Here is a 23,002-nt window from a genome sequence, read left to right on the forward strand (position 1 = left end):
TTTGCCAAAATATCAGTGACGTTAAAATAATCTTATAGTTGTGTGAAACATTTGATGGAAGTTTGTGTTGGTGTAACGGTACACTAGCCTCACGCTTATGTACAAATAACAGTTTCAAGGTCATGATACAGTTCAAATCACAGTATGTTTCCTTGAAAAGGTATAGAACAAACAAGTACTTACACAAAATTTAAAAAGATGGAATAATAATACTTGAAATGTTCAACAACTGACTTGACAGTACTGGTTTCTACATCCTGAACATTCTGCCTTACATATTTTTCATTGCATTTTGCACAATCCCAATAAAAATGTCTGAACATGGTAATATAATTCATAGTCAGTGTTGGAAACCTCACTTTTTTTTAACAATACACAGCCTACAGTTGAGTACATGTCAAATACTGTAGTTGTTAAGTTTCACAGTTTCTTGTTGCACCCCAACTAGTCTGCAAATCTGTTATTTGTATAAAAGCACCTATTTTCTTTGAAAAAACTATTTTTGTTACTTGGAACTAAAAACAAACTGTTTGCTCAACAGTTTTGTGAGAGATAAAATATAAATTTCTTGAAGCCCAATGAACGCCGTCACTGTACCTTTGCCACGTTTGGTCCAACTCAAGATTTAGAGAATGGAAAATCTCTGTGGTTCATGCACTCTATACAGTCTTGTTGCTTCCCTTTAGAGCCTGACCGATATATCGGCTGGCCGATATTATCGGCCGATATAAGCCCTTTTCAAAGTACTCACTATCGGCCGAAATTTTGCTGATAGAACGTCGATAATTTCTCATAAACAGAACAGTTACTGAAATGATGTTTGTGTCAGCAGTGTAAAATGTCCTTGCACCGTTTGTCCAGTACATGGAGCTCTGACTCCATTCAACTGAGAGCTGCTTAAACCCCTGCTTAAATGTGTTCATCACCGGCCTCTGTAGTTCACCGTCATACTGCACTGATTGGCTGACAAAAGCATACAGGTAAGTTTATAAGGATGTTGTTTGTAATAACTTTGCGATTACATTCACCCCACATTTCTCCCGTTTCAGTTCAACTAAGTTTGATTAACTCAGTTTATGTAGTAATGTGTCAAATGTGCTTCATTGCGTCGGTCACGCGTTTTATTAAGCCCACGTTGTGTAGACCTTATTTCTAGCATGAAAAACTTTCGTCTACTGCTAAGAGGTTGAAATATTCAGATTCACTGGTTGTCTGGAAGGGTTCTGGGAATTACTGCTGTTCGCCATTAACCCTCTGGGGCCGACGCCGTTGTATACGATGGCTGGGACCAAGCTTTACTAAATTGTAAATAACTTTTTAATGATATGAGATAGAAACTTACTTTATTTTGTGAAAAGTTAACTCCGCTGACTTTCGATCCACTGGCGGCCATCTTGGTACTCATAGAAGATGTGTGATGACGTACGCAATATCGGAGTCCAATAGGAATTGGTTCTCCGTCATGTGGTTTTCCAAAATCCAATCGTAGGGCAGATTTACCTCATGTGATATGGCAAAGATCATTTTCAGGAGTGATATCTTACTTGTTGGCCCGTTTGAATAGCCCCCTAACTGCTGCAATTGCATTTTTGCATTTTTTGAACTTGAAAATTCTTCTCTGTTATAAAGTTAATCAATATAAGGACAAAGCTTCAGCTTTTAGCTAATACGTTTTTCGTTAAGGGTCCAAAAAAGAACATTTTATTAATTTAAAAAAATATATATCGGCTGATTTATCGGCTATCAGCAAATCAGCCAATTTTAGCGATTATCTGCATTTTTTTCATCCAAATATCATTATTGGCATCGGCCTCAAAAAATCCATATTGGTTGGGCTCTACTTTAAACACTTTAAACCGCGCTCTCATTGTCTGAGTCTTGTTTGTCTTCCCCAATGTTGATGCTGGCATGCCCGTTCACCAGTCCGTTATCTTCTGGCGTATTGTCTTTGGCTTGATTGCGCACCGCTAACTTATTCGCTTTGTTCATGATTCTCTTGTATAGCAATCCCCACAGCAGGAAAGACGTGAAGTAGAGTCCAGAAACCAACCCCATGAATGAGAGTCTGTAATTTAAACACATCGAAGCACACGTGAGATCACTTTATTTTGTTATTTTCTCATCAGTATTCTAGTCTGGATGTCTTTTTTAAGACTTTTATCATCATACCTAAATGCATTGGCATCGTAGATTCTGCAGGCTCCGCGCCCTCCACAGGGCTTGCTACCCCACTTTAAACAGGTCCGGTCAATGAGTGCACCAAAATATATGGGTGGAGGAATCCCACCTGATATACAAAATCACAAATGCGCATATACATAAAGAACTGGGATCTTATTTTTATGAGGTGATTATGAAATAACTGCAGCATTCTTATACAAATGCTCTCGAAGACCTTTGAGTACTCACCAAAAGTTCTAACTATCAGTGACTGCATACCCAAAGCCAGTGACTTCAGGTCTTCTTCTATGGACCTGGAATATTAATAACATAAAACGTTAGTACCGTAATAAATAAAATAAAGATGGAATCCCCCAACATCAGTTGTTCTTTAAGGGAATTTTCAACATTTTGTGACTGCAAAGACATGAGAAAAAAAAAGAATTTAGTGCAAAAGTTTTTTCAAATTATAACCCCCCCCCCCCACACACACACACACATATCTCATGTTTTGTTTTTTGTTCGTCAGTCTTAACAGCAAATCACATCAGAAATATCCCAACATTAATATTCCAGCCAAAATTAAATCTGTCAGTTGTTACTGGCACTCAAGAAAAATATAAATGCAACACTTCATGAACTGGACTAAATGATGGGCAAACAAGGTTTATTACCCCCTGAATTTAGGTAAAATGGTAAATGGGCTGCATTTATATAGTGCTTGTCATCTGAATAAGAAGCTCAAAGCGACTTACAATGATGCCTCACATTCTGCCATTCACACACCAATGTCAGGGTGCTGCCAGGCAAGGAGCTCACTGGATTAAGAACCTTGCCCAAGGGCCCTTAGTGATTGTCTGGTCTGGATAGGGTTTGAATTGAGAATCTTCTTGTTTCACGCCCAAAGCTTAACCACTAGACCATCACCTCCAACAATCCCTCCACAAATTTTGTTAAGGAAATTGTTAAAGTTGTTGTTAGTAAGCACTTCATCTTCGCCAAGATAATCTGCCCTCCTGGTTGGTTGGGCAGTATGATTATTGCTCAGATGTACCTTTGACTGGTCACAATAAAGTGCTCACTGGCACAAATTTAAACAAAATTGTAAAAAAAAAAAAAAAAAAATTGAGCAAAATCAGCCTTTTGAGTGCACAGAAGAAATCTTAAATCTAATGCTTTAATGCATGAAAAATATGAATCAAGTCACAAATGTTATTTTCAAATAATTTAAAGTTTTTTTTTTATTGTGATTACTGCCTGATACACAGGGCCACAGAGGCAGTTGGCTATAATCATGTGATTTAAAAAAAAGACTTGCACAGCAGTCGTGTCATTTTAAAGCTGAAAATGGTAATTTAGTTTATTTATATTTATTAATAAATATAACAACTTTTGCAGACTCATTATTTATAAGAGTTTGTGCTTAATGTGCATAATTTTATTTTTTTGTTTTTGCACATTATTGCATATTTGTGCTTTAGACAATACAATTTTTTTTTAAGAATTTTGACCCATCAATTTATCCAAAAATGCTCAAACATGAGTGCGTTAAAAAAAAAAAAAAATCAAAATTGAAGGTGTGGTTAAACTGAAATAGACTTTGGCAGCTGTAGTTAAGTTGGTTGCAAAGCAGATGATCTATACCCATTCGTTTTGCTTTTTTTCTTACCTGAGCAGTACGATGTAACCTGCAGTGCCCCCGAGTCCAGAAATAAAGGATCCCAATGTGGACAAAGCTGTGAGGATTTTGAACATGTGATTACAGTTACTCTTCCTTGGACACTGGCCCAACACAGTCGACATGTTCTGTGCTGGAACCATCCACCCTCCGAGGCAGGAACAGTTGTGAAACACCTGAAGAACCATAGTAAAAAGGGGGTGGGGGGAAGAACAATTCAAAACTTTTATAGCCAGCACTGATATTTTTTAATTAGCTGCTAATATTTTTTGTGGAAATTCCTCACAATTATTGGTAAATCCATTCTCTTTAAGACTTTGGCCCCCAACTTCTATTCAACGCAAACAAGTGTCATTCCCAATTCACAAATGACACAGTTGCAAAATAGCGAGTAGAAATATGTTCATTTATGTGTCCGTGGTCTTAAGATAAGGTGTAGATAAGGCAAAAAGCAACTGTCCCACAGGCCAACAAAAACCTCGTCGAACGTTGAGGCAGATTTATGAAGCGTGCACACTCTTCTTGTACACAGTGTGAATTTCTCTTTATCACTTATCAAACTAAACACATTTAAAATTAAATTAGTAAAAACTAATGTAAAAACACAAACTTTAATCTTATTATTTCACCTCAGGGAGCTTTGGTGGCTCCTCTCCACTCGTGTTTTGATGCATTGCACACAGATCAGTTAACTCACCAAAAAATCTCTCACTTGAGTCCACTGTCTAATTAGCAATGTGCTAGTTGCAGAGACTGATTGATATTTTTCAAGATATATTTCATTAGTCACAGGCACAAAACAGGCCCATGACTAATGATATGAATAAAAAGGATGACTATGCACCCAGCACTTTGCGCCACTACACACACTGTAACTAGCAAAATAGAGTTTGGCACAACACAAATCCACTTGCTCTGCACTTTACATTGTGCACTATGGGCAGAGTCCAATACCTTCTTCCATCATTCATCGCTGGGTGCAATTAACAGCCTAGATTGGGCACTTACATTACTAAATCAGTTACTAAATCAGTTACCATTCTGTCCATAGTGCTAGTGAAGTCTGAATTAAACCAACTGGTCTTATTCTTCTCTACGCGTCTATGAGCAGGCGCCTTACCATCTTTTTTCCAGTGCCAGTGGAGGACTGGCAGCCGGCCAGGCAGGGCGACGCATACGTTATGCCATTCTGGGCACAAACTGGGTCCCACTGGTTCACCGAACAGGAACAGCCAGTGTTGCACTGCGACAGCAAAGTATCCAGGTTGTAGGACACCTTCGGAGTCCTGGCATCCTCAAATACACATGGATAAAAGACAGGAAGGGGAAAAAATTAAATCAATCATTCATTCATTGTCATTTATCCAGGTCTGGGTTGCGTTAGAGTAGAGTTGCTGCTTCTTCACTTTGAAAGGAGCCAGTTGAGGTGGTTCGGGCATCTGGTCAGGACGCCCCCTGGTCTTCTCCATAGGGCGGTCTTCCAGCCACATTCATCTGGGAGGATGCCCAGGGGAAGACCCAGGACATGCTGGAGGGATTATATTTCCCAGATGGCTTGGGCATTCCCAAGGCATCTGAGCCTCGGGATTCCCCAGAAGAGTTACAGGACTTGTCCATGGATAGGGATGCATGGGATGGCCCGCTTAGTCTGCTGCCACCATGACCGCGAAATCACGCAGTTTGGCGTAAATACATTTGAAACAAGAACTATGGCATGTCATGAAAGTTAAAATTCACAGGATCGAAACCAATAAGCCGCACAAGTGTAACAAAAACCAAAAGGGACAAACTTTGATGGTAAATCATTCAGAGTGTTTTTTAGTAAGCTTTGCATCCATTAGCTTGCTTCTCACCCCTGATATGTGACGGTGAGACCTGCCACCTCTGCGTTGTCACACGTGATGAAGGACTGAGTACACAGCAGACAAAAGGAGCAGATGGCGGTGCTGATTGACACTCTGGTTGCGCCGACGTATCCTAACTTGAAATGCTTCAACAAAAACCCACCAATGATGATGCCTAGAGCCACTGCCGGCAGGTTTGTTACACCTAAATGGATGGATAAATAGTTAGAATACAATAACAAGAGAACTTCTGATGTATTGAAATACTGAAACAAATAAATAAAATTCACAGATCGCAAAAGAGAGCCAGTACATTCTGAGTGCCGGTCCCAAGCCTGGATAAATGAGGAGGGTTGCGTCAGGAAGGGCATCCGGTGTAAAACAAGCCAACCCAACTATGCAGACTAAGAATCGAATTTCCATACCGGATCGGTCGCGGCCCGGGTTAACAACGTCCGCCACCGGTGCTGTTGCCCAACAGGGTGCCGGTGGAAATTGGGCTACTGCTGGGCGAAGATGATGAAGAGGAGGAGAACGTTTCCACAAACAGCGGGAGAAGAAGAAAACTAGAAGGGTGGAAATGAGAGTAGGGACTTTGAATGTTGGTAGTATGACTAGTAAAGGGAGAGAGATGGCTGATATGATGGAGAGGAGAAAGGTAGACATATTGTGTGTGTAAGAGACCAAGTGGAAGGGAAGTAAGAGCAGGAGCATCGGCGGTGGGTACAAGTTGTTGTACCATGGTGAGGACAGGAAGAGAAATGGTGTTGGAGTCATTTTAAAGGAAGAGTATGTTAAAAGTGTGTTGGAGGTTAAGCAAGTGTCTGACAGGGTGATGAGTGTGAAGTTGGAAATTGAAGGGGTGATGATGAATATCATCAGTGCATATGCCCCACAGGTAGGTTGTGAGATGAAGGAGAAAGAAGATTTCTGGAGTGTGTTAGATGAGGTGGTGGAGAGTGTGCCCAAGCATGAAAGAGTGGTGATAGGAGCGGACTTCAATGGCCATGTTGGTAAAGGGAACAGAGGTGATGAGGAAGTAATGGGTAGACATGGTATCAAGGATAGGAATGGGGAAGGACAGATGGTAGTTGATTTTGCAAAAAGGATGGAAATGGCTGTGGTGAATACCTACTTTAAGAAAAGGGAGGAGCACAGGGTAACATAAGAGTGGAGGAAGGTGCACACAGGTGGACTACATTCTTTATAGGAGATGCAAGGTAAAGGAAATCAGAGACTGTAAGGTGGTGGCAGGAGACAGTGTCGCTAGACAGCATAGGATGGTTGTTTGTAGGATGAATTTAGAGGTAAAGAAGCAGAAGAGAGTGAGAGCTCAACAAAGGATCAGAAGGTGGAAGCTGAAGGAGGAAGACTGTTGTGTGAAATTTAGCGAGCAGGTGAGAGAAGCACTGGTTGGAGGGGAAGCAATTTTGGACAACTGGAAAAGTACTGCAGATGTGAGGGATACAGCTAGGACAGTACTGGACATGACATCTGGACAGTGGAAGGAAGACAAGGAGACTTGGTGGTGGAATGAAGAGGTCCAGGAAAGCATAAGGAGAAAGAGGTTGGCGAAAACGGTTGGGATAGTTGTAGAGATGAAGAAAGTAGAAGGGAGTACAAGGAGATGCAGTGTAATGCGAAAAGAGAAATGGCAAAAGCGAAGGAAAAGGCATATTGCGAGCTGTACAAGAAGTTGAATAGTAAGGAAGGAGAAAAGGACTTGTACCGACTGGCCAGACAAAGGGACAGAGCTGGAAAGGATGTGCAGCAGGTTAGGGTGGTAAAAGATGCACATGGTAATGTGCTGACAAGTGAGGAGTGTGTGCTGAGAAGGTGGAGGGAATATTTTGAAGAGCTGATGCATAAAGAAAATGAGTGAGAGAAAAGGCTGGATGATGTGGTGAGAGTAAATCAGGAAGTACAAGAGATTAGTAAGGAAGAAGTGAGGGTTGCTATGAAGAGGATGAAGAGTGGAAAGGCAGTTGGTCCAGATGACATTCCAGTGGAGGCATGGAAATGTCTAGGAGAGATAGCAGTAGAGTTTCTAACCAGATTGTTTAATAAAATCTTGGAAAGTGAGAGGATGCCTGAGGAGTGGAGACAAAGTGTGCTGGTTCCTATTTGCAAGAACAAGGGTGATGTGCAGAGCTGCAGTAACTACAGAGGAATAAAGTTGATCAGCCACAGCATGAAGTTATGGGAAAGAGTAGTAGAAGCTAGGCTTAGAAAATAGGTGATCTGTGAGCAGCAATATGGTTTCATGCCGAGAAAGATCACTACAGATGCAATGTTTGCTCTGAGAATACTGTTGGAGAAGTACAGAGAAGGCCAGAAAGAGTTACATTGTATGTTTGTGGACTTAGAAAAAGCTTATGATAGGGTGCCAAGAGAAGAGCTGTGGTATTGTATGAGAAAGTTTGGAGTGGCAGAGAAGTATGTTAGGGTAGTGCAGGACATGTACAAGAATAAGCGAAGTGTGCATCGCATCTGCGCATGCGTGGGTAAACGGGGGCAAAAATCCCAGCTACCACACTCACACTGCTCCCATTGAATTTCTTATACAGTAGCATTAACGGACTGTAAAAGTTAAGGCTTTTACAGGGATTGTTTCAAAGGCTTTAAGCCTTAAACGACACATACAATAATGACAGGGGTGCATTGTGCTGTTTTCAAATGCTCGAACGGAATTTATAGGCTTGAAAGTTGGCTGAAAACACACGATTGCAAAGCTCCACCGAGTCCACACAAAGACGGAAAGAAGAAAAAATGTGGTTGTAAACCTCCGTTCATTCTACACAATTTCGCCACAGAAAAGAAAGATCCAGACGGACGTAAAAGACGGACTAAAATTGTAAGTTTCTTGCACACATTTATTTTGTCAATATCCTGAAACCGTGCTGCCATTTTCATGCATCGGCGTATGACTAATGTCGCGCCATGAATGATGCAGCACGTAATATTGTAAAATTGACATGTTCTATAAACACACTGCATGCATGCACATATCACTGTATGCCTGTCAACTTATCAAAACAAACGTGACACCAAAGAGGTTATATGTGAGACTCACCATCATTGTCGTCATTACGAAGCCGGCGGAGTAGCGATTTCTCATCCCTGCTTAGCAAATATTCTGCAATGTCCACAGTTTCAGTCTCTGGACTTCGTCTAACCATCAGTTGCCTTCAAGGGGTCAGAAATTTGTCTCCAACTATCAACAAGGACCGGTCATTTTCAACAGCAGCGCGCGCTTTCTCCCTTGGCACTAACTGTAGTTTCTGTACAGATGCAGCACACGCGAGCACAGCCAGCTCTTCTTTCCATTTCTCTCCACTGCCGTACGTAGTCCTGGTTGTAACAGGCAATCCGCGGAGCTTACAAAAACGCTTTAAATCATCAACTTTCCAGCGGTTGAAATTATCCAAATCACAGCACTCCTCGCTGCTTTCTGCCGCCATAGCTTGTGGGTTGGTAGCTGAAAAATTTAGCCTACCCATAATGCACCGCGCAGCCTGAGATGCGCACTTCGCTTATAATGTGACAGCGGTGAGATGCACAGTCGGAATGACAGACTCATTCAAGGTGGAGGTGGGATTACACCAAGGATCAGCTCTGTGTCCTTTCTTGTTTGCAGTGGTTATGGACAGGTTGACGGATGAGATCAGACAGGAGTCCCCATGGACTATGATGTTTGCAGATGACATTGTGATCTGTAGTGAGAGTAGAGAGCAAGTTGAGTCTAGTCTGGAGAGGTGGAGATATGCTTTGGAGAGAAGGGGAATGAAAGTCAGTAGAAGCAAGCTGAGTACATGTGTGTGAATGGGAGGGAGCCCAGTGGAATAGTGCGGTTACAAGGAGTAGAAGTGGTGAGAAGTAGATGAGTTTAAATATTTGGGGTCAACTGTTCAAAGTAATGGAGAGTGTGGTAGAGAGGTGAAGAAGAGAGTGCAGGCAGGGTGGAGTGGGTGGAGAAAGGTGGCAGGAGTGATTTGCGACCGAAGAATATCAGCAAGAGTGAAGGGGAAAGTTTACAAGACAGTTGTGAGACCAGCTATGTTGTACGGCTTAGAGACGGTGGCACTAACAAAAAGACAGGAGGCAGAGCTGGAGGTGGCAGAGCTGAAGATGTTGAGATTCTCTTTGGGAGTAACAAGAATGTACAAGATTAGGAATGAACATATCAGAGGGACAGCTCAGGTGGGACGGTTTGGAGACAAAGTCAGAGAGGCGCAATTGAGATGGTTTGGACATGTGCAGAGGAGGGACCCAGGGTATATAGGGAGAAGGATGCTGAGGATGGAGCCACCAGGCAGGAGGAGAAGAGGGATGCCAAAGAGGAGGTTTATGGATATGTTGAAGGAGGACATGCAGGTGGTTGGTGTCACAGAGGAAGATACAGATGACAGGGTGAGATGGAAACGATTGATCTGCTGTGGCGACCCCTAACAGGAACAGCCGAAAGACAAAGAAGAAGCAAAAGAGAAACAGATAAAACGCTAACTAGTGAAAGTAACGTTTAATGATTAGGTTTCCATCTAATTTGAAAACCACTGGTGGAACATTTCATTTTCCACTAAATTTAGTTCCACTAAATTTAAGACTGTTAACTTAAAGAAAACCTTAATTGTTTATAAAATCTTTGTAATCCTTGAAATAGCATATTTGTTCCTGTTTATATACTAATCCAATAAGTGAAAATGACATTGCACAATGTATTGAATGTATTGTAATGTATTTTCCATGTGTATTTTTGTTTCTTAATATTTCTTATTTAATACTTTATAATTCATTTAATTTGTTCATGTATATGTTGAGCATCATCTGATTTTGGTACCCTTTTTGGAAACATCAGTTTCAGTTCTTTATTTTAATTTTTCAGGATTTTAAAGCCAAAACTCAATTTCAGAAATATTAGCGGTATAGCGGCTCATGGTAGCTTCAGCTAAATGTTGTTACTGTTCCTGGGTTTAGGCGTTATCACAGTAATCGGTTAGCTTTACCCACCACTACTTGCTTGCGAAAAATACTGAATTTTGAGCTTTGACTGCCAAACGTGAGCTTTCCTGCTTGAGCACCACATGTGTAAGGGCCAAAAGAAAAAAAAAAAAAAACACCCAACCCCAAGCTAAAACTAAATTAATTTCATAAAAGTTAGCGGCTAGTGGTAGCTTCAGCTAAATGTTGTTACTGTTTATGGGTTTAGCGTTATCACAGTTCACTTATCAGTTAGTGGATTAGCAGATACTAAAGTTAATCGGTTAGCTTTACCCACCACTACTTGCAAAAACTACTGAATTTTGAGCTTTGACTGTCAAACATGAGCTTTCCTGCTTGTCTTTCATAAATGGAAGTGGCAATTCGCACGACCACCGTGCCCATAACTCTCATTTGGCTATTCATTCATTCATTTGGCTATTTGCACGGCAAGACTCGGGCCGCCGTTCGAATAGGGTCGGCCTTTTGCCACCAGAGTCTTGCCGTGTGAATACTGAAATGAGAGTTATGGACACGGCCGAATTTAAAAAAAAATCATCAAAATCTAAAAATATTAAAGGAGTTAAGACATCTTGAATACAGTATGTTTGTTTATATAAGTAGTTACAAGTTTTGCCACCAGAGTCTTGCTGTGCAAATAGTGAAATGTGGACACGGCCGAATTAAAAAAAATCAAAATCAAAAAATATTAAAGGAGTTATGACATCTTGAATGCAGTATGTTTGTTTATACAAGTAGTTCCAAGTTTTGCCACCAGAGTCTTGCTGTGCGAATATAGTCTTGCTGTGCAAATAGCCAAATGAGAGTTATGGACACGGCCGCCGTGCCAATAGCCACGGCCTTTATAAATAGCATTGCATGTGCAACAGAGGCCAGCTGGAGGTGCTGTGGAGCCAGTAAAATTTTACTCCAGAAGGGCAAAAAACATTCTAGCGAAAAATACTAGAACACCTGGGTTTTAACCTTGTGGTTAGAGTGCCTGTCCCCCCATCAAGAGATTGGGAATTTGAAGCCAGTGAGATATGAAGCAAAAGAGGTTAAACATGCACCTTCTTGTAGTCTTAATATCTCCTTTCCCACCATATATAAACAAGCGCACAGCCAGCTAGTGTAGATGTGTGAGCTGTGTACTGTCAAAGTGCTTGCATCAGTTATAAACAGATATAAAAAGCTACCATAGCGCTGGCTCATTTTCCAGCTTTCCTTGAAAGTCCCACCACAAACGTAGACACAGCAGGTTAGCTAGCACTAACTTTTGAAGTCATCATTATCTTTTGCAATCACACTTCCTTTCAATAACACCATTGTTTCAGCTGCCTCAGATTTGGAAGCACAGTAAAAGCAGCGGCGATACATTGTACCTATGATGAAAACGGCCTTGGAGGCATCCTGGCCAAAGATTTGCTCTATGTACTTTGGCTTGAAGGTGATCAAACCGACAAATCCGTTGACGACTACAAAGTAGGTAGTGATTAACAAGACATAGACACTGTTGCTGAATAGCCTCCTCAGGGATGGAAGGAAATCTGTCGAAAGGAGAAAAAAAAAAAACAGTTCCGTAAAGAGTGTTGGAAACATGCTTGTTCCAAGAGTGAGAATGTGCAAAATGAAATTCAAATCATAACCTAAATTTATTGGTTTAATTTAAATGTTTAATTAGTGCTTTCTGCAACATTGTTTTAAAATGGATTTAAATGCAAATTACGATAAAAGAGCATCAAATGAACGTATTTTGTACTTTTTGCCATCTCTTTGAATGTGACCGGCTTCTTTTTTTCCTGATGGTTGTTGTTTTCTAGGAAATTCTGTTGTTCTTTCTCTGTGGCGAACTCTACATTTTTGTTCTGGCTCTGTTGTTCACCCTCTTTAGGCAGGGATTTCGGCAGGAACCAGAATGGGATACTAGACACCAGAGCCACAGTGCCGGTTATTATGAAGCCCAGCCACCAGGCTCCAACCCAGCGGGAGTCTTTGTAGGTGATGGTCACAAAGTCTAGGAGAGAGAGGAAGACACAAGGAAAACCTGAAGGTTATGCCCAAGATATCTAACAAATATTTTCTGGAATTTAATACATTTTGCCCTCTGGAATAACATCTAAAATATACAGGGCCATCTTATCATCATGCATCAAAATATAGTCACAAATGACTGGTGGCCTACCCTTTTTCGGAAGGCTCGCTAGTTGGGAGTGTTAGGGTTAAGCATTAGTGTTATTGGTCTGACTTCGGTTTATGGTTATATTTTTCGACTGAAACCCAATTGCGGGACTAATAGCCGTCCCACACACACACACACACACACACATGCGGGATGTGGGACACGGGGGTAACTACCGGGACTGTTCCACGCATTACGGGATGACTGGCAGCCCTGTTTAAACAGCAATGGTTTATCATTTATTATTTAAAAATTCCTACATAATTAAAAACTGTTTTGAAACAGATTGGTATCACTTGTGGTCAACTGTAAGACAATACTACAAATTGCAAATACATTCCCTTCAAATAATCATTCATTCTGTATCAATAGCATGCTACATACTAGCTAGCTATCATGGTCTACAGTGGCTCTACATGCTAGCATGTGGCAGTACATGTCATTTTAGCCATCCAGGTCTTATTAAATTTTATAAAAATGCTGCCTAGGAACAGTTCAGTAATACTAGATAGTACAAATATTTACATCCTGCAACTATTAATTCATTACTGGACATGAAATATGCTAGCTACTTTATGTCTTAGCCACCTGCCATGGCCTGCAATGGCTCTGCATGCTAGCATATTGCAGCAAGCATCAATTTAGCTATCCAGGATCCATGATTGTACTTGGCACCTTATTTCTTCAGATATGTACCTAAATCCACAAATCCAATGTCCACGTATATCTTGGCAAGGAAAGAGCCAAGCATGAAGCCAAACATGGGTCCAAAGATTCCTATCGTATGAATGCAGGCTGGTTAATGGAGGAGAGAGAAACATAAAGTCATATGTAGGTAATGGGAGGGTGAGGGAGTACAACAGAATATACTGTAAACAAACAATGGGCAGTAACTAACCCAAATAGAAGGGAGTGTTATCCGGTTTGGAGAAGTCATCCAGGTAGGAAACACCCAGAGGCATGATGGGGGTTTCTCCAATACCGCGCAACATGTTTCCAAGGAATACGTAGATCCACATGGATGATCCTGCCACCTTTTCACAACCTGGGAGTGGACTCAGTGTTGAGACTCGCTTGCATTAAGACTATATCATTGTTTATTGTTGTCATTCCTTCTTGCATCATGTGTAGTATACCTATGTTGGTCTTGACACTGGGCGTTTCATCTGCAGTACTGATGTTGCCGTTGGTCAAACAAGGCATGATGCTGTCAGTCATGTTATTTACATTGTGGGTCAGACTTGTCTCATATTTATACCTAAAAGACAAAGACAATTACAACGATGTCACATTTTTGTAACAGAGTTGGGGAGCAAGTAGCTTAGTGCAATAAGGAAATGGGATTGGGATTCCCAGCTATGCTGTAAATGGCGTTGGTTTTAGTGATTCGGTGTCGTCGATTTCGCCACTACTTTATCGTAAATATGGCAACATGAAGACAGAGTACTGACGGTCCCTGGAAGAAGTGAGGCAGGGCAGTACAGAAGCTGCCGATGGCCATGACCAAGCAGCCAATACCAATCAGCCGGGGACGGTGAAGCTTGGCGCCAAAGTAGCTGACAAAGGCGATGATCAAAAGGTTGCCTGGGAAGGAGATGCATGAAAGAGTAAATGAATGAATGAATGAAGCTTTGATTGATATCAGCATTTGCTTTGTATTTCCGGTGTTGGCACGCCATTTTGCACCTCAACGCCAGTCATCTTAAACCCATCCCACCCCCTGTACGCACCCATTTCGAAGCTGCCATCTATAACCCCGATGAGGGAGCTGGGGATGTCAAAGCGCCTCTCGATCTGAGTGATGGAGCTCTTCATGTACGCGCCACCGAAGGCTTTGGCAAAGAAGACGAATGACAGAGAGCACAAGAAGAACTGGAAAACCAAAAAAGACAACAACAAAAGCCTGAATTAAACCGAACAGTCTTCAACAAAATGTCATTTAAGGCCAAAACGCTACAACTAGAAGTGATGCAACTAAAGAGATTCCAAAACTTTCTACTCACATAAGGAGTAGATAAGGAGTGTTTTTATTCCTCAGTGCAAAGGATAAAAGGTGGATAACTACGGTAAGTAATCATTATTCTTGTCGATTTACTCAATTATGGATCAGGCAAACAGTGTCAAAATGCACATTCCACTACCGGCAGTACATGACACTTAAAACTAAACCCAGATGGGAAGAAAGTATTTAAGACTCTACAACTGGACATATTTTAAGACTATGAAATAAATTTGTCTTAAAGAGACAAGCTAAAGAATTATGGATACTCTTGAATTTATTGACGTTAAGTTACAGCCAGTGTTCTAATTAATTAATACACAGACCTTTCCAACTCACTTAAAATGTCTTGGATTTCATTTATAGCAGTCATTAAGAAAAGCACAGTATAGTACTGTATGGTAAATCTGTTTGGAGTAGACCGTATAAGAATGATACAAGTGAGGGAAGCCACCAAGACACCCCCCCCCCCCCCTTCTCAAACAAAGACACTACATTGTACAACTTTTGATCAGCAACACATTTTCATATTGGAGTAAAACAAAGGATTTTTCTGAAAAGAATACAATAAATTTAAGCTACAGTTTGCTAGAAGGGGACATGAGTGACTCAGGCCTAGATTTTGTTTTGTTTTTTTGAAAAAGTGTAACTCGTGACGCAACAGAGAAAAACAGCACTTTGCAGAGTTTTGTTTAATTCATTTCTGTTCCACGTTTGTTACCGTTGATAAACATGACACAATTAATACAGTGTGAGGGTAAAAAATTATTTTGTTTTAGGTGTCAAGATTGGGAAAAAAAAACCCTGCTGACTACATTTTCAATTTACAGTAAATAACCTGAAAGGATTCGGATTATTGAGTTGGCCTTGATGTTTATCTCACACTATGGCCATAAAGCACAGTGTACGTAGGCATAACCCTGATGCAAAGGTAAACAAAAGGGACTCGCACTGGGCTGCAGGTCAGACAGCTGTGTGACATCAACACGTGATTTAGATGACATGTTGTGCAATATTAAAAATGCCACCATTTTAACAAATTTTGGATGTTCTATCACCACAGAGACACAGCTCAGCAAGGCCAATGATGAGGGGGACAAAAATATAAATAAATAAAAATAAGACAATTTTGTATCATATATGGGGTTTTACGAGGCTACATTTACATTGCTAGTTGGCATGACCTGACCTGAAAATTAGCTTTTTTTTTCCCCACACTGATATATATTCATGTTTGTAAGCAATGAACAGTCGTCACATTGTCACAATTCAAACAATCATCACCTCGAGGACCACTTTGACCAAATATTGTGTAAGTCAAGTCATCTGATCTGTTGTACTCACACTCTCACTGCGTATGTGTGCAATTTATTTATTTATGTAGAAAACTGACACCTAAAGGTAATAATATATTGTGTGGGGTATGATTGTGGAGGTTTTGATGTTGTACTGGTCACCATTTGTCACCTTTAAGAACACGTAGGCTACATAAACATCTAGCTGAAATGGCATTTATTTACTTACTTATTTATGTATTTTAATGGTTAACTTTCATCTCACTTCACATTCATCATTCATCTGAAACTAATTTGACGATCATTGTTTTGCCTCTATGGAATTAGTGCAGTAGGTAACTGAAACAATCCTTCAAATGGTGATACAAGCACCAACTTCTGCAAAAAAGCTCCTTAGGCGTTATTCTTTTGAAAAAAAAAAAAAAATGACTGGCCACTTGAATTTTCAAAAGGCGGCCAGGTAGGAGTCAAAATTTTAAAATGCTCCAATATTGAAAGTTATACCACATTATTTGTCTGATCATAAAGATTCCAAAAAGGTATAGTTTGGACTATCTATGACTGAATGTTATGGAGTTACGGGGTAAAAGCAACAAGAATGGTGACAAAGGTCAATTTCAGTTTCTACTGAGGTCAAAAAATAGTTGCTCCAATTTTAGTAAAAAGTGCAAATTATTGGTTGAACTAATAAGATTAATAAATGAAATAGTTTTGACTGTGTTGAATGTTTGGTCTGCAAAGTAAAGGTCAAACAATGTCGGCGTACATAACTAAGCATGACAGATGGTGCAAACTATTCCTTTTTAAAACCCTGTTAACCAATAATTTGCATCACGTTTTACCAAAATGAGATCAACTTTAACCCTTGACCCTTGTGCAAAGTGAAATTGACCTTTGGCACATTCTTGCTGTTTTTACCCCATAACTCCATAACATTAAGTCACAGATAGTACAAAATATACCTTTTTGGATTCTTTATGATCAGACAAATAATGTGGTATAGTTTTCAATATAATTGGTGCATCTTTAAATGTTGACCCCATGTAATTGTTCAATTGACCCCTACCTGGCAGCCTACTGAAAATTCAAGTGACCAGTTGGTTTTTCAGAAGGAGTATGTGTGCCAAATTCGGTGCTTATATCACTATTTGCAGGATTCCTCTGTAAATATTCTTTATCTGCTCCACTAAAGGCAAAAAAAGCAAACAAAAAAAAAATGCGAGTTGAAGTCAAACTGTAATGTGAATATACCCTTACATTTTAGCAACTTTTATGTTGAACTCACAACAAGAGCTCACCCACAGACAATGTAATCAGATCAATCAATCAATCAACCAACCACTTAAAAAAAAAAAAATTGATTCATGTCATTTTCAGCTAATGTGCACGCCACCTTAGAAGCATTAACATACACTCAACAAAAATATAAACGCAACACTTTTGGTTTTGCTCCCATTTTGTATGAGATGAACTCAAAGATCTAAAACTTTTTCCACATACACAATATCACCATTTCCCTCAAATATTGTTCACAAACCAGTCCAAATCTGTGATAGTGAGCACTTCTCCTTTGCTGAGATAATCCATCCCACCTCACAGGTGTGTCATATCAAGATGCTGATTAGACACCATGATTAGTGCACAGGTGTGCCTTAGACTGCCCACAATAAAAGGCCACTCTGAAAGGTGCAGTTTTGTTTTACTGGGGGGGGGGGATACCAGTCAGTATCTGGTGTGACCACCATTTGCCTCATGCAGTGCAACACATCTCCTTCGCATAGAGTTGATCAGGTTGTCAATTGTGGCCTGTGGAATGTTGGTCCACTCCTCTTCAATGGCTGTGTGAAGTTGCTGGATATTGGCAGGAACTGGAATATGCTGTCGTATACGCCGGTCCAGAGCATCCCAAACATGCTCAATGGGTGACATGTCCGGTGAGTATGCCGGCCATGCAAGAACTGGGACATTTTCAGCTTCCAAGAATTGTGTACAGATCCTTGCAACATGGGGCCGTGCATTATCCTGCTGCAACATGAGGTGATGTTCTTGGATGTATGGCACAACAATGGGCCTCAGGATCTCGTCACGGTATCTCTGTGCATTCAAAATGCCATCAATAAAATGCACCTGTGTTCTTCGTCCATAACAGACGCCTGCCCATACCCCACCGCAATCATGGGCCACTCGATCCACAGCATTGACATCAGAAAACCGCTCACCCACACGATGCCACACACGCTGTCTGCCATCTGCCCTGAACAGTGTGAACCGGGATTCATCTGTGAAGAGAACACCTCGCCAACGTGCCAAATGCCAGCGAATGTGAGCATTTGCCCACTCAAGTCGGTTACGACGACAAACTGGAGTCAGGTCGAGACCCCGATGAGGACGACGAGCATGCAGATGAGCTTCCCTGAGACGGTTTCTGACAGTTTGTGCAGAAATTCTTTGGTTATGCAAACCGATTGTTTCAGCAGCTGTCCGAGTGGCTGGTCTCAGACGATCTTGGAGGTGAACATGCTGGATGTGGAGGTCCTGGGCTGGTGTGGTTACACGTGGTCTGCGGTTGTGAGGCTGGTTGGATGTACTGCCAAATTCTCTGAAACGCCTTTGGAGACGGCTTATGGTAGAGAAATGAACATTCAATACACGAGCAACAGCTCTGGTTGACATTCCTGCTGTCAGCATGCCAATTGCACGCTCCCTCAAATCTTGTGACATCTGTGGCATTGTGCTGTGTGATAAAACTGCACCTTTCAGAGTGGCCTTTTATTGTGGGCAGTCTAAGGCACACCTGTGCACTAATCATGGTGTCTAATCAGCATCTTGATATGGCACACCTGTGAGGTGGGATGGATTATCTCAGCAAAGGAGAAGTGCTCACTATCACAGATTTAGACTGGTTTGTGAACAATATTTGAGGGAAATGGTGATATTGTGTATGTGGAAAAAGTTTTAGATCTTTGAGTTCATCTCATACAAAATGGGAGCAAAACCAAAAGTGTTGCGTTTATATTTTTGTTGAGTGTAACTATGTAGTCATGCCTTCACCTCTCAACACTTACTGTGTACCCTGGGCACATTTACACTCATTAAAAGCTTTCTTAACATTTACATATTACATTTAATTTAAAAGAATCTTTTTAAATCTCATGTGCCAAAGTTTAAGCTCCCTTTGGGGGAGTGTGAGCTTTGTGGAAATGAGTTTGGCTCATCAGGTGGAAAATATGTCACTAAATACAGACGCACCTACAGAAGTAATAGCAATCACACCAATGCAAATAATTACAGTGTAAAATGAAAAGTTGTGTGCATTTCAGACAATTGACATATTAATCGATGACTTTTCAGGCTTAAAAATAAAGTAACTTTGTTCTGACCTTGAGCTTAGAACAGCAAGCATGACGTGGTTGTTTGTTTTCTACATTCATCGTGTGACCGAAAGGTCAGCAGACAGAGGCCACACTGCAGAAAATAGCAAAAGACAAGGTACAATGGGGAGTGCAACAGGGTTTGCATGATCTAAATGTTAAAGACCAACCATTGCAGAAAGAACATAAGCAAAAGTCTGGCAACTGAGCAAAATGTTCATTGCAGAATCATGTTTGCCTTGTTTCAATGTGCACGTGTAGTGCATGGCAATATTATGTAACTTGACCATTTAAACTTGCAATAAAAACAGCAAGCAAATCTCTGTTTTATTAAAGGAAGTAGGAGATGATAAGAAAGATGATAATACTTATGTACATTGTAGGTTTACAGCTCAATGCATGACGCTGCAGAGGCAACATGCAAGAAATAAAAACCAAGAGATAATGAACTTATTAAGGTGGGACAATCACCTTTTCCTAGGCATTGGTAATTGGTAAACATCAAAGCATGTTGTAAAACCATTGATTTATATTTAATCCACTAGATATTCCAATTTAATCCAATAGAAATCAATGTGTAAAACGCATTAAGTGAATAGATCCAGACTGTTAACACAATAACTCAAACAAAAAAAAATGCTCTCATCTTGGACATTTTCATATTAAAAGGGCATATAATGAGGATAAATGGATTAAAATTTTGCGATCTTTGATGTACATCAACAGACCACTTATTTTTCTTATGTAATGTATAATTTCATTGTCTGCCATCTGCTGGACATGCTTGGGATTGCTGCAGGGAATAATTTAGATGCATGATAGAAATTAGAAGTTACATGCAGCTTGAATTGAGCTCATTTGTAAGTTTCATTTTCAAAAAATTGGTATGGAGGACTTGGTACTGGATAAGGGCAAAGGGTAGTCAATTTATTTATTTTACTTATTCATATTTATTTTTTTGTCCTACAAATAGTAAATTAATTCATTTTTGCAGGTTTATCTTTGCTTTTTGCACATTAATAATTACTTACAACTTTTTCAAAAGTTTGAAAAACAGTTTAGTTTTTAAAAATAGTTTAATAATTTAATTCATGACTGAATGACATTAAAAACTATGTAGCTCTATACCTTAAAGAAAAATTTATATATATAGAGAGAGAGAGAGAGAGAGAGAGTTCTAATTGGCAACAATAACAGTAAAGTCACTGAAAATGCAGAGAAACAGGAAATGCAAATTTTCAAAATAAATCAGGAACATGTATAGCTGGAAATAAAAAAATATATATAGTTCTAATTGGCAACAATAACAGTAATTTCATTGAAAGTGCAGAAAAACTGGAAGTGCAAATTTTCAAAATAAAACAGGAACGTGAGGCGCTGGAAAAATGAGAAATAGTTTGATCATTTCTCATGTTTGTGTTTTTTTTAAATATCAGCATGAAAAATTATAAAACTGTGCGCTTTAATCAGAAGGAATTTTGAAGAAGAAGAAGGAGGAGGAGGGTTTTACCTGAGAGGCTGCAGTGGTCCTGTAAGGGATGATGGGAATGTGGCAAAGCAGTAGGAGACTTGATAAACCTGCAGGACTTTGCGCATTCAGCAGTGTTTTATCACAAACAAACTATGTCATCGAGATAATCAGCATCCCACCCAATCATGAAGGACGTTCCGAGCTCGTCAGGCCCTCCACTGAGTCTCGCGTGCAAAATGTAAATACAGCGACTGTCATTGGGTAAGGTCCACTCGGATGCTTGTGCGTGCTGAATACATATGCGCACAATAACACGGGGGAACATCACAAGAATTTCCAAGCATCCATCCTTTTGAAGGCGCAACAAACAGCGTGAAGCTTATTTTGAAGGCCTGCTTTAGCTCTCCTGGACTAGTCCAAGTTTTTGTGAGAAGGACTTGTTTCCTCAAGTGTGATCAAAGTCTTCCGGGCCCATTGATAGTTCATAACAATGGGCTTCTCTGTGTGAAGGTGAAAGTACATCACAGTTTGTCAGACTGGACATCAGCACGGACAAAATTGGGACATAACTGTTCCTGTTTATTTAATGAAAATGTATATTAATATCTGGCATTTTCAAAGAAAACAAAAACTGTCATGGAAGAGATGAAGACCACATGACTGCGCATTAGATTTTTCCTCACTTTTTCAAAAGCTTAGATATGTACACTATGTAAAATGCATCAGTGGAATTCATCCATTGCATGCCGGTATATAGAGGGGGTTCAACCGAGAATTCTGCTGATTTTTTTTCTGATCTGGATATCAACGTTATGTATTTTCTTTTCATTGATAATAAGCAACAAGCACTAACTGTTACACAGCTATTATCACACACCCTCAAGTTTCAATTTCCTCTGCCAGAGTAATCCCTTAAGTGATGAAAGGGGAAACTGCTTGATAAACTTTTCCCGTGGGGGTTGAGAATTTTTGCTCCCTGGTCCCTATCCTCCTCTGATATCAAACAGATTAGTAGGCTTGTAAATACCCATGTAGACACACAATTACACTTGTCTGGTTTGTAAAAACATGTTTGTATGTATAAGCTGAGAAATAAAGGGAGCTTCTCCTTCCTGTTGCAAATACTGTAAAGGTGCAAATATTTGCGTGGGATTTATTATGCGAATTTCGCAAGTTAAACAAGGTCGCCAAATTAAATACCGCTATTTTAATACATAACGTACATATACGTACATATTCATAATGTAAACGCGAATATTAATACCGCTAAATACAAGGTCTGTTAGAAAACTATCCGACCTTTTTATTTTTTGCAAAAACTATATGGATTTGAATCATGTGCACTTGCATCAGCCAAGCTTGAACCTTCGTGCGCATGCGTGAGTTTTTTCACACCTGTCAGTTGCGTCATTCGCAACCGACAGGCAGGTATAAAGTTTGCATTAATGTTATCTTGGTTCTTCCTGGGTGGTTCTTATGGCAACTGATCCAATCCCAAGCAAGGACTATTTGTATATAAAAATTTATTTCCTAAAATGATACATTTTGGGTTTCAAATGAAATTTATGTAGCTTTTTACCCCTCGAAATCCTCAAAAAGCTTCTGCTTCTGAGCCCCCCACGAGGGCGTTGCCCCTCAACCCCACCGGGGGCCCTGCGGCCCACTGGACCCCCAACTCAAGGATTTGAACCCCCCCCCCTTTCACAGGCTGAAAAGTTCTAAGGCTCCCCATGAAGGAGTAATGCATTAACTGCATTATAGTGAGCCTTAGAACTTTTCAGCCTACCCTCGTATACAGTATGTTACCATGATAACCCAAAAACAATAAATCCTCTTGTAACTCACCAAATTAAAAGGGCATAAAATGGGCAAAAACTGATTATATTTTAGTTAACTTTGACTCAGTGAATGAAAAAAATCAAGCTTGTTTTGCTTATTTGACATATATTATGTAAAATAGCATATCCCCTGCTTAAACAAGCGCTGTTGAGTCTTTTAAAGCGAATCTTAAAATACACTTACTTTCTA

At 40.2% G+C, this 23,002-nt stretch overlaps 1 protein-coding gene across 2 annotated transcripts; it reads right to left on the reverse strand.

Moving 5' to 3' along the window:
- LOC117504074 (solute carrier organic anion transporter family member 1C1-like) lies at positions 1–21,480 on the reverse strand. Of its 2 annotated transcripts, none has more exons than XM_034163436.1 (16): positions 21,014–21,480; positions 19,513–19,597; positions 14,569–14,710; positions 14,290–14,422; positions 13,975–14,096; positions 13,737–13,883; positions 13,535–13,633; positions 12,419–12,673; positions 12,042–12,206; positions 5,692–5,887; positions 4,959–5,124; positions 3,830–4,014; positions 2,410–2,474; positions 2,170–2,287; positions 1,842–2,065; positions 1–681 (listed from the first exon to the last, which is right to left on the reverse strand). In XM_034163436.1, the coding sequence occupies exons 2-15, from the start codon at positions 19,561–19,563 to the stop codon at positions 1,852–1,854; spliced, it is 2,058 nt and encodes a 685-aa protein (XP_034019327.1). In that variant the 5' UTR covers positions 19,564–19,597; positions 21,014–21,480; the 3' UTR covers positions 1–681; positions 1,842–1,851. The 2 variants fall into 2 exon arrangements, with proteins under 2 accessions (XP_034019327.1, XP_034019326.1); XM_034163435.1 differs by having other exon boundaries at positions 1–641; positions 21,014–21,479.
- Positions 21,481–23,002: the final 1,522 nt, after the last annotated feature.

Source organism: Thalassophryne amazonica, chromosome 22 (assembly GCF_902500255.1).
Source record: "Thalassophryne amazonica chromosome 22, fThaAma1.1, whole genome shotgun sequence".
Taxonomy (NCBI): Eukaryota; Metazoa; Chordata; class Actinopteri; order Batrachoidiformes; family Batrachoididae; genus Thalassophryne; species Thalassophryne amazonica.

What these genes read in the sequence shown, in the direction of transcription:
- LOC117504074 (XM_034163436.1), bottom strand. Translation starts at nt 19,563, where the DNA reads ATGAATGTAGAAAACAAACAACCACGTCATGCTTGCTGTTCTAAGCTC. An exon ending in CTCACCGTCACATATCAGGG is followed by an intron (nt 5,125 to 5,691) that starts GTGAGAAGCAAG and finishes TGAGGATGCCAG; the next exon opens with GACTCCGAAGGTGTCCTACA. An exon ending in TACGATGCCAATGCATTTAG is followed by an intron (nt 2,066 to 2,169) that starts GTATGATGATAA and finishes TTTAAATTACAG; the next exon opens with ACTCTCATTCATGGGGTTGG.